At 40.2% G+C, this 12,240-nt stretch overlaps 1 protein-coding gene across 1 annotated transcript; it reads left to right on the forward strand.

The window, feature by feature from the left end:
• Positions 1–241: 241 nt before the first annotated feature.
• Positions 242–11,799, forward strand: ankrd52b (ankyrin repeat domain 52b). Its single transcript, XM_088309101.1, has 28 exons — positions 242–815; positions 1,183–1,266; positions 1,359–1,437; positions 1,506–1,576; positions 1,678–1,878; positions 1,994–2,081; positions 2,837–2,979; positions 3,126–3,338; positions 3,422–3,500; positions 3,599–3,713; positions 4,373–4,455; positions 4,552–4,669; positions 4,769–4,837; positions 4,913–5,053; positions 5,145–5,195; positions 5,597–5,708; positions 5,803–5,874; positions 5,959–6,160; positions 6,246–6,333; positions 7,376–7,493; positions 7,571–7,790; positions 8,070–8,157; positions 8,244–8,327; positions 8,656–8,801; positions 9,029–9,111; positions 9,272–9,354; positions 9,476–9,567; positions 10,302–11,799. Exons 1-28 carry the CDS (start codon positions 789–791, stop codon positions 10,541–10,543), a joined length of 3,192 nt encoding a protein of 1,063 aa, XP_088165227.1. The 5' UTR covers positions 242–788; the 3' UTR covers positions 10,544–11,799.
• The last annotated feature ends 441 nt before the right edge of the window (positions 11,800–12,240 follow it).

Consider the following 12,240-nt stretch of genomic DNA (forward strand, 5'->3'; position numbering starts at 1 on the left):
ATTATTTCTGTATCCCTTTATTTTGTCTGCCAGGTCAAACGTCGTAGACTAAGATCCTTAATTGTAGTTTTGGTCATAGACCAATTAACATTAATTTCGTCTTGGGTCTTGAGTCGTATTAGACATCCATCCATCCATTATCTGTACCGCTTCTCCTCACTAGGGTCACGAGGGGTGCTGGAGCCTATCCCAGAATCTTTGGGCATTGTTGCCATATTTAACGTGGGACAGAAATATTGGGTGGAAATGTGCCATTTTACAGGCATAGCGGGATTTCGTGGACTTCACAGAAAGATTTTAAACTATCCCAGCTTGGGCTAGCGATTTGTCAGCCACAGGACGCATTCACAGCTATGAATCTTTTAACAAGCACTGTCTTTGGACAATTATGATTTTGAACTTGTCACTTATGGATGGGAAGATGGATACGATTAAAGGCTTGTGAAATTTGTACTAATGATAATACTCAATACCCAAATTGAGTGTAAACCTACTTGCGAATTCCGTAATATTGCAATGGTGAAGGTAATATTCAACTTCTGCAATATGTGGTCATTTTTATTAGAGGTAAAACTTCTGCTTAGAGTCACGCCACAAATATTTTAAGCTCATCTGCTTGGATACACGCCACAAATATTTTACGCTCAACCCTGTCATCACGTTGGTGCGACCTCTCGCGAGACTTTTGTCCACACCGCATAAACTAACTCGCTAACGAGGCTAACGAGCTGCCTTTGAACAACATGCACGGACGGTCCGAATGAGAGAACGAACCGCAGAATTGAGGAATGGAGTGCAGAGATATCAAGGACCAGGTACACGCAGAGTGTTTTGCTAACTGAAATTGTGATTGTTTTCTAACTTTGTAACACAGCCGATTGACTTGGTGACATTTCGAGCAAAGTTCGCTAACGGGCTCACGGCGATGTTATTATAACCGCTACACCGAACTGAAGTCGTCTGAATTGCGATTTGCGTAGTAACGTTTGTGGTGATGATCTGTCTTTTCTGCTGCGGCACTTTTTTTTGTTTCTGCTGTCTTACACAACTGTCTTGCAGGGCCATAGCGACTTTGTGGTTCTGGTTTTGAATACTCACAGCTAATTCTCCTTTCCCTTAAGGTTTTGATTTGGTCTTTTCTCATGTTTGTTATTCTTCTTACATTTAAAATCACTCTTGCAGTGTCCACTGGTCCAGGCTATTTTCAGCCGAAATACTGAAGAAGTGACGTTTTTGTTAAGCCATAGAGAGGATGTCAATTCATTGGTAATATTATTCCACTATTTCTTTTTTGGTTTGTTTTTGTGTGTGTGTGATGTTGCATTGTTAGTATAATGCGTCCAAAATGTTTTACACAGGATCATGAACAAAGCACACCCCTTCATGCTGCGGCCTACCTTGGCGACATTCACATTATGGAACTACTTATCACCGCCGGTAAAGGTTGAAATATTGAGTGTTCCTAAATCACTTCGCTTTGAAGGCTTTGTTTTTCTTTCTAACAGGTGCCAATGTCAACGCTAAGGACCAGGGGTTGTTGACCCCTTTACACAGAGCAGCTGCTTCCAGAAATGAAGTATGCTCATCCTTTACATCAGACTGTGTCAAGGAATGCCGTACAAATTGTTTCTTTGGACTTTTCTTGATTTGTATTTTTTTCCTTCGTCTTCTCTTCAGAGAGCTGTGGAGCTACTTTTAAAGCACAGTGCAGAGATCAACACACGGGACAAATTCTGGCACACACCACTACACATGGCTGCAGCAAACTGGGCTTCAGGCTGTGCTGAATCGCTGATACCTCATGTGTGCAGCCTAGATGTTTATGACCGCTCAGGAAGAACGCCTTTGCATCACGCAGCACACAGCGGACACGGAGAGGTAAGACATTCACGGGTGTGTGCTTGTTTATTGTTAATCAAGGGGCTCGTTCTTAATTTAGATCATTGTCCACAGTACATTTTTTTTATTTCAAACTGTTGATTATGTTCTGTAGATGGTGAACTTGCTTCTCAACAAGGGTGCCAACGCTAGCGGTAAAGACAAAAAGGAAAGGCAGCCGATTCACTGGGCTGCATATCTCGGTAAGTGGCGGTGATCTTGTTGACTGAAAATTTGGACAGAATGCTGAAATGGTTTAGACACAAATGTTAAAAATAACCTGCGATTCATTGTCAAATTGTGTCTTGCTCATTGTGCAAATACGGCAAACTGAACACCAGAAGAATACTTTATGAAAAAAAATCACCTTTACAGGCATTTTCTTAAGTGAAAAATCTGAGACCTTCTGGAAGGAAATTGTGTAAACCTTCCCGTGTCTATTTAAACACAAAGGTTACTGTAGTCTCAGCAACTATAAATAAAACTTGTGTGCAGTACAACCCTTGCTTCCAGGGGCTGTTTATTTCCCCCTGCTAATACCATGTGATCCCAAGTAAACAGCTCCGTTTATGTGTGTTCACACTTCTGTTGCATCCTTCGCCACACTGGTGTTTATCACTTCCCAACTCTAAAATAGATATAATAGCAGGCAGCCATTTATTGCCCAGGAATGTAAATAATCTATCGACATGGTACAGAGGGAGCATAAAGCAAAGCACCTAAGAAGTTAAACATATTCACACTTTATCAACTAAAAGTTATGAGCAAATTGTAAATCAATTTGAGTACACAGTATAGCTATTTTTTTTTAATTAAAATCGGAAACCAGACCCATGCAACAGTGAGATTTTATATACGGTACACAATGGTGGCTGGCTTGATTTATTAAAAAAAAAAAAAAAAGTCAATGTGTTTGGCATGTGTAAAATATTGTGATTCCTCCCTTCCCCTTTTCCAGGACATTTGGACGTTGTGAAGATGCTGGTGTCTCACAGTGCTGATGTGACATGCAAAGACAAACGTGGCTACACACCGCTGCATGCTGCAGCAATCAGTGGACATGTAGATGTGGTCAAATATCTTTTGGGTCTTGGAGTGGAGGTATATTTGTTTCTTGAAATATGATCCAAAAAGCCGAAAATGTGTGATATATATAATTTTATCTGAATTGATTCCATTGTACTGTTTTTCCACTCGCTGCAAACCAACAGAAAAGTGACTTTTTTTCCCTTTCCCCTGCCTTGCAGACTGATGACCCAAACACGTTCGGGAACGCGGCGCTCCACATGGCCTGCCAGACGGGCCAAGAATCTGTCGCCTATGAGCTGGTCAACTGTGGCGCCAACATCAACCAGCCCAACCACCATGGCATCACGCCGCTACACTTGGCCGCCGCCTCCTCCAGTGGGGTGCTGTGTGTGGAGCTGCTCATTAACAATGGGGCTGATGTCAACATGCAGGTAAACGCGGAAAATAAAAAGAGAATAATTCAAGTCGCATCTTCTCAAAGCTTATAATTCATTGAAAATCATTTCTTCAACAGAGCAAAGAAGGGACGAGCCCTTTGCATATGGCTGCCATGCATGGCCGCTTTACAGGCTCCCAGATTCTCATCCAAAATGGTAAAAAAAAAAAAAAAAAAAACGTTGGCATTGTCTCTGTGGCATGCTACGTGGATGAAAATATAACATCACATGATTGTTTTTTGCAACCTGCCCAGGTGGTGAAATTGACTGTGTTGACATAAACGGCAACACTCCTCTTCATGTTGCAGCCCGATTTGGTCAAGAGTTGTTGATCAGCACTCTGCTGACTAATGGTGCCGACAAAGCCAGGTAAGATTTATTTTGACTTACTAAAAAAAAATAGATTATGTTATTTGGACAAAATGTGGACATTATGACAACCCATGAATTGACTCGCTATTAAATATTAATTACAGAGGTGGTAAAAGTACTCGCATGCTGTACTTAAAGTTCACCCTTGTTCGAAGAAATTCAAATCTTCCATTTTTATTTACTTTTTAATTCAATTTCAATTAACTACAAGTAGGCAATGTCCATGCAAACCGCAAAATATGTAAACTTGCTGACAGGGTGGAAATTTCTGGCTAGTGTTGGGCACAATCCTCACATCCCACTTTTCTCGACTTATTGTTAAAAAAAAAATGGACGCCAAGTTCACTTGTCGTGGACAGTAAAACCATAGGAGGAAATTATTTGGAGTCAAGCAGCGTAGCTCCAAGCCTGAATAATGTTCACCCAATGGCGAAAAATGTTCTAAATTGAATTAAACTTCTAAGAGACTTATTCTACTCGTAAATTATCATAGAATTTCATAATTGTGATACATTTCCACGTTGTCTGACGATTCTGACGATGCCACCAAAGACGTATATATTTGCCTCCAGGACGCTCTGTGCTTGTCTTCCTCGCGTATTTATTTCAAGGCTTTATTTGTACAATACAGTAATAGATGATGTGACTTTCTTCAGACAGGGGATCCACGGGATGCTTCCATTACACTTGGCAGCGCTTTACGGCTTTTCAGACTGCTGTCGCAAGTTGCTCACAAATGGTGAGAAATAGTCTGATGAATAAAATAGTCTTTAACCATTTAGTGGCATTCACTTTCAAACATTTACTCTTTTGCGTGTATGTGTGTGTGATATAGGCCAGTATTACAACATTGTGCACTCACCGACGAGCTGCCAGACACCATCCTTTGGATTTGATGTAAACACGCAGGATGAACTTGGGAGGACCTGTCTGCATGCAGCTGCATTTGGAGGGTAACACACACACACACACACACACACACACCCACACACTTGTTACAGTTGACCGAGAAAGGTTGTTTCAAATGACCCTTTTTCTTGTGCTTTTGCCAGAAATGTCGACTGTCTTAACATGTTGATAAACAGTGGAGCTGAACTGGATGTGAAGGATCATTTGGGGAGGTAAACAAAATACGATTTTATGCTGCGTAGCTGCCGAGATGATGAGCCATTTCCTGTTTTTGTTTTGCCCGGCAGATCTCCTTTACACTACGCCGCAGCCAACGGTAACAGTCAATGTACAATCACGCTGGTGAGAGGCGGCTCGGAGATCAACGAGTTAGACCTGATGGGCTGCAGCCCTCTACACTACGCTGCTGCATCACACACGTTGTTCGGGTGAAGGCTGCAGCCACGACAAAAAAAAGACATGCTTTCAGTTTAATAGTCAAGTGAAAGAATATTAATTGTCAACATTTTTGTTTTGCAGAGGGGAGACAAGCTCTGACTGCGGAGTGGAAAAGGAACAAGAAGCCTCTCTGTAAGTCACGTCGCGTCATTCACATTCATCAAAATTCAGCCTCATTTTGGTTTCCTTGTAAACTACTTTAGAAACACATTTTTAAATAAATAATTCACTACCTATGTCAGTCAATGATCCTTGAGGAGGCTGATTTCTAAATGCTCTCCGGTATTTGTTGAATTTAGAAAATGATGCAGGCGTTATTTTATTAGTTACACACATCAAGGCATTTGCGTAAATAATCATTCTGGAAGTTGGTGGCAATGTTTTTATAAAGTTATCAAAAGGTTGCGTGATGAAAACTAATTCACCACAAACTTCAAATTCACTTTTCTTCATGTTTGAATGTTCGACGTAGATTATCATTGGGCTTCCTTTTTTTACTTAAACGGAAGTTTGATGTTGCATTTTGTGTTCAGGTGTTTGGAGTATTTGCTGGACAGCGGAGGAAACCCAACTGTAAAGAACACGAAAGGTTACAGTGCTGTCCACTATGCAGCAGCTTATGGCAACACACAGCATTTGGAAATGGTCAGTGCAAACCTTTTGGATTTCAAAGATCGCTTTTGCTCTTTTTTTTCATACCCTAGGTAGTCCATTAACATTTTTCTTTTCCTATCTGAAGCTCCTGGTGATTTCTTTCAACTGTCTCGAAGAGGCTGAAAGTAATATTCCTGTTAGTCCGCTGCACTTAGCTGTGAGTAGTGCAAATCCGTCACGGATATCTTACTCGTGGTTGGCGGACGACTGCCTTGTTGCAACACTTGTGTTGTGTTGACAGGCGTATTATGGTCACTGTGAGGCCCTCCGTCTGCTGTGTGAGACGTTAGTGAGTCTGGATGTGCGAGACATCGAGGGGCGAACCGCCCTCCACCTGGCTGCTCGGAGAGGCTTTACCTCATGTGTGGAGGTGCTATTGGAACACCATGCTTCCTGCGCGCTGAAGGAGCAGAAGCACAAGAGGACTGCGCTCCATGCTGCTGGTTGGAGTTGACAAATTCATTTTTATTGCGGGATAATGCTTTTTTTTTTTTTTTCCTTATTGTATTTTTTTTAATCCATGTGCAGCTGAAGAGGGCCATGTGGACTGTCTCCTTTTGCTGGTGAATAGAGAACACAGTGCTGACATTATTGACAGCCAAGACGCACGAGGACAGTGAGTCGCTTCTTATTTATTATTGATATCCTGTGGCGGCTTGAGTGATGCATTGCAAACGTGACAGCTCACCTGGTTTTATGACATTTGCAATGAGGGGCCGTGGGCACTTTGATGTCGATTTCAGTCGACAGCAGGTGGCGCTGCTGCTTAAAATGTCATCTTTCTTGGATGGCTGAAAATGGTTGGATTCATCGTCTTTGTTCTTATTCCAGTGATAATCAGAATTCAGTGTTTAGACTAGTGGGGGACACACAGAAGGTACTCATGCTAACAAATATGGTAAAAGACCATCAATGAAATAACAAATAGCATTGATGCCACGGTGTAATAACCCTTTTAGTAACAGATATTTCTACACATGTTGACAGATAATATAACAGTAATGGGCATATATTCTTTATCCTTGACGAAGAATTACTAAAGGGGTTATGACTTTCTCCATGTATTGCATATCCATATTTCAGTATTATACTGCTCCCAGGTGGCCAAGGTGCATAACCACAAAGAGCTGCAAAATTTCTATTGAACTTAAAAAAAAAGAGCTGGTGTCGACATTATATATGTGTGATTACTGTAGGCTTATATAAAAGCACGATATTAAACACAGCTATTTTTTTCATTCCCAATCATTTTGGAGGGCGACTGGAACCGATTAATTGCATTTTTATCCCTTTTAATGGGGAAAGATTATTTGAAATAGGCGGATTTTGAGTCATGGCACAAATTAAACTTTAATGTATAGGAGTTAATAAAAAAGAAAAAAACTTGCTGCTTCAGGATGCGACATGTTTCTCACAAACAAAATGAATATAGTTCATTTTTAATGGGAAATCAAGAAGTGATCAATTAAATTTAAAATAATTGCGTCTACTTGTACAGTACTATATTGCAGTTTGATGTAAAGTGGTCCTATGCACACGCCTGTGTTGTAAAAAGGAATCCTTTGTAGATAGTAGACAGGCTTGCTGATAGGTTTGATTGCACAAAACTTGTGCACACTGTTCACACACTGCGCACTTTTTTTTGTTTGTTTTTGCAGAACTGCACTTATGTTGGCAGCTGTGGGCTGTCACACAGATTGTGTCCACATCCTGTTGGAGAAAGGAGCGAACCCGGATTCCGGTGACAAAAAGGGCTTCACTGCTTTACATCGAGCTGTACGTTAGTGTGAGAATCAAAGTGTCCCTCCTTGTTTCTATAAAAAATATTTCAATCTCACTGTTCTTGCCCGCAGGCCGTGCTGGGTAAAAGTCACTTGATATCGGCTTTATTGGAACATGGCGCCTCTGCGCTGTGTCGAGACTCTCAGGGAAGGACGGCGCTGCATCTTGCTGCGTCCTGCGGCCACACTCAGCTACTGCACACGTTACTACAAGCTGCAGTGAAAGAAGACCCTCTGGACTCCATGTTGGATTACAGCGGCTACACGCCCACTCACTGGGCTGCTTACCACGGTAAGACTTTGAGAAGACCGACATTTTTCCATGTAACTAAAATAGTAGGGTTCATTGCTAATTCGAGAACAACACAAAACAGTCTCGGGCTATTCCAAGTGAAAATATCCTTCCCATCTGTTATTGCTCATGTTTTTGTTTGTTTTTTTTTTTCACAAAAAAAAAATCAAGTCCAAGTAAAACTAATAAAACTCTCCATGAAACATATGGTAGTTTCTCTGAACTGTATTTTTCCGCAAGTTTGTTTTTAAATAATTTGTCTATTTGTGTCTTGTGTAGGTCATGAAAAGTGTTTATGCATTTTACTTGAAAACAAGCTTTTTGGCAACCAGGAAGGAAATTCCTTCAACCCATTGCACTGTGCTTTGTGAGTCCTATTAAAAATGTTTAGCTACTAGAAATGAAAAATAAATAATTGAGTGGACTGAAATTTAGATTTTTTTCCCTTTTCAGAATTAAAGGACATGATGTTGCTGCTGGACTTCTCCTAAAAACAGTTGGTCCTCAAATAGTTAAAATTAGTGATGCCAAAGGAAGGTGCGTTCTGCTTTTTCTTGAACCATGCAGCTAATACTGTCGTACTTTTTTATTGCAATGAACATGATTAGCGTTTGTACATTTGGGTAAAAATATTCAATATTTCAGTCAAATAATTTTCAGCATTCCTAACCTCCATTGCTGTTTTTTTTTTTTTTTAATTATTTTAAAATGATTTTCATAGTGTGATTTATAAAAAAAAAAACACACTGAAGGTATTTTCTAAACAATGTGGCTAATTAATTATCATGAATGAGTCGACGTGAGTAAATATCACCTTCCAATCCTAATTTTGTTGCATGATCTTGTCCCTGTTGTGTGCCTGCAGGACCCCGCTGCATGCGGCTGCCTACTCTGGCAGTGTTACGGGGCTCCAACTGCTCCTTGCCCAGGGGGCAGAGCTCGATTCTGCGGACCACCGTGGATACTCCGCTCTGATGGTTGCCGCTGACTGTGGCCATACCATGGCTGTTGGTATGTGTCCACTCACAGCGTAAACATTTCTCCTGTCGAACTTAGAAAATCACAGCTGGAGTCATTCGGTCACCAGTTTCCTCCTCCTCATCACACTGTTTCCAAGTTCAGTCATGTTGACAGCGAATGTAGCCTTTCTTTGCATGCAGATACAGTTTCCTCCTAATAACAGGTCACTGCACAAGAGAAGTCAATATGTTTTTTTTTTTTTTTTTAATTCATTTCAGAATTCTTGCTGCACAAGGCGAAACCAGACCTGACCCTGGTGGATGTCAATAATAACACAGCCCTTCACTTAGCGTGCACTAAGGTGAAAAAACACAAACCCAAGTGCATGAATTGTTAGGCTCTCAGTGATACGTTAACGTTTGCATCGGAATTCCATAAAGAGGACAATACGACGAGGCTGCTTTTTGTCTTTTAAATATGAAGCGTCTCGTCTCGACTTTTCAATGTCATTTATTCCACAGGGTCACGAGATGTGCGCTCTGTTGCTTCTCGGAGAAATCAATGACCACTCCCTCATCAATGCTCCAAACGGTGCACTCCAAATGTGAGTTGGCTTCTTCTGTCGGCACCACTCGTGATGATGATGCATTTTAGTTATCTTATTTTATTTTAGATCAATAGCTCACCTCCATAGTTCTCTGTAATGAGATCTCTTTCTCGTCCAGGCCCCTTCACATCGCGGCAAGGAAGGGTCTGGCGACCGTTGTGCAGGTGTTGCTCAGCAGAGGAGCAGCGGTCATGGCTGTGGACGGCGAAGGTAAGCGGCACTACGTTACAGCGTTTCACGTCTCAATAAACGCTTATACAGTCCAGTTGCCTTGCGAATTGCCATGGCCCTAGATGACTGAGGATCTACAAAGACTGTAACGGTGTGAATTATTAGTCTCGCTGATTCTGTTGTTTAAATCTTGCTGGAACGTGCACTTTAATGGCCAAATAACATAATTGCTGAAGTCATTTTTAAATCACAATATCAATAAAAAAAAAAAAATAGCGGCATGCTTGGTATTTTTTTTCTTTGTCTAGATTGTCTTCTGAAAAAAATATATTTTACAATTATGTTTTTTTTTGTTTTGCTCACGATATGCAGCGTCCTTTTTTCCCCTTTTTTTAATTAATTTGATGTGCAATGTCTTTTTTAAAAATTAATTTGAGGTGCAGTGTCCTTTTTTTTTCCCCTTTTTTTTTTTTATTATTTTTTTTTATTACTATTTGGTTAATGTATGACTGCATAATTGCTCCCGCATTGGGTTTTTATTTTCATGGCTAATTTTGAAAGCTACCTTTCGCGGCACACATAAACATAAATGGAGGGGCATATTTTGCCCGTGGGTCTTGAGTTTGACACCTGTTGATAGAGACTGTTTTGCAGATTGCAATTGTAAGTGAATTATTAAAGAATAATGTAGATTCCTTAAGTGATTAATGCCCCACCATTACCTTCATATATACCCTCTTCTTATTCCGACTGTGGCTTGTTACCCTCTGCAGGCCACACCCCAGCTTTGGCCTGCGCCCCCAACAAAAAAGTGGCCGACTGCCTGGCGCTAATCCTTTCCACCATGAAGCCTTTTCCCCTCCGAGAGTCCAACACCAGCACGGCCTCCTGCTTCAACCCCACCCTTAATAACTGCGGCATCGCCGCTACTTGCGGGTCCAATGGAAGCTTGCGACACTCCTACGTCAAGGGCCGTTCAAGCTCCATCTGCCTGCACCAGTGTCTCACTGAGTGAGCGTTTCTACTATTGCGTCCTCTGATGTATCATGGCACCCCCCTCTATACTTCAGCAACATTTTCTAACAGCGTTTCTTCGGCCTTACGCAAACTAATATTAAAGCACGGCGCATACTTTATGTTTAGGTTAAATGAAGACGTCACCATAATAGAAATAGAAGACAGAACACAACCCGTCCTCTTGAACCACAGTTGCTGGGTTTTTTGTTTTTTATGCTCTTTACATAGGCTGAAACCCTATTTCTCTGTCCTTTGCTGCTATAAACCAAAATGTTTTTGTTTGTGTTTACATGTTGTCTGCGTCGCTGATAGTGCATTTCCTAATGTGATTAAGATGTAGCAGACACTACATAGACTAAAGATGCTTATTAGTCTTACATCAGGATCCGCTTTGCTTGAAAGTATTTCAGCTCATTTGGTTTTATTTTTTTTCCATCAAATGAAGGAACAACCTCATGTACATCTATGCTGTGGCGCAATTCTAAGCACATTTTGAACAGGGCATAGTAGTATGTCTTAGTATAGTTTGATAGTAAATAAGCAAGACACTAGAACAAATGAGGTTACAGAGAAAGGTTTATACTTAAATGTATCGTACATGTTTTTACGCACAAGAACCTTGCAAACCATTTCACTCTACAGCTGTAATTGTATCAAACATGCTCTGCTGGTCAACAATTTTATCATTTGAACAATGCGTTTGTTTTCTCAACTCACTGGTATTATTGAAATAAGCTTCAGACCGCACAGCTCACACAGGTGAAAGCAGAGGCTGAAAATCCCAAAGCTAAATTTCCTCGTCTCCAAGTGACTGTAAACTGTAAAGATTTACTGACATTCAGTAGAATTTTTAAATATATTGCGTATAAAGTGCACATTTCAACCACATAAGCAGGAGAACATTTCAATTTTATTCAACATTAATATAAATTTGGGTTGTTTGGTAATTGTTAACTTGTACTTACGTGATCTTTTATTTTTCCAATGCAAGACGTAGTTTAAATGTATTTGCACTCTAATATGGATGTTTACATTTTACAGTATCCTGCAAATATTGTGTTTTAAAAATGCCCTTAGTTTTAACGTTAATAACAACTATGCAGTTTGTTTTATCACTTTAAGCAAGAAGGTAAATTAAAAAAAAATATTCATGTTAGCAATTGTCTTCCACAAAGTTATTTGTGACATTTCAAAGTGTATCAACTCAAATTCTGTGGATTTAACAGAGAAATAAAAAGACTATGTACTATGTGATGATGACTCTGATTTCCATTTGCTCTTTTAGATTTAGTTGGCTAACTTTAATTTGTGCGCGTGCATGTGTGTGTGTGCCTGTGCGTGTGTGTGTGTGGGGGGAGAGATTTGCAGATGTTTTTATTCTGTAACTTTTAGACTTTTATTTACTCTGGCCACACTGCCTCGGGGGTTAATGATTGTTTGATGTTGCATCATTAATTCTGAAGGATTTCTTTCTCTGTTATGTTGTACTTTACCCAAAGCTGCCTCTTCTGTTTTTTTTCAACACGACAAAAGAGTTGTGAAAACCTTTTTTTTTTTTTTAATCAACTTCCCCATTTTTTCATGCACACAGATAGGCCAGGTTATTAGCAGAGAAAGTTTTTAAAAAGTTTAAATATGGATAATTATTTAAAAAATAAAACAAATATAAGCATTTATACATGGATAGTGTATTAT

Source organism: Idiotropiscis lumnitzeri, chromosome 11, assembly GCF_059441095.1.
Source record: "Idiotropiscis lumnitzeri isolate Australia: NSW breed Sydney's pygmy pipehorse chromosome 11, RoL_Ilum_1.0, whole genome shotgun sequence".
In the NCBI taxonomy this organism is placed as follows: domain Eukaryota; kingdom Metazoa; phylum Chordata; class Actinopteri; order Syngnathiformes; family Syngnathidae; genus Idiotropiscis; species Idiotropiscis lumnitzeri.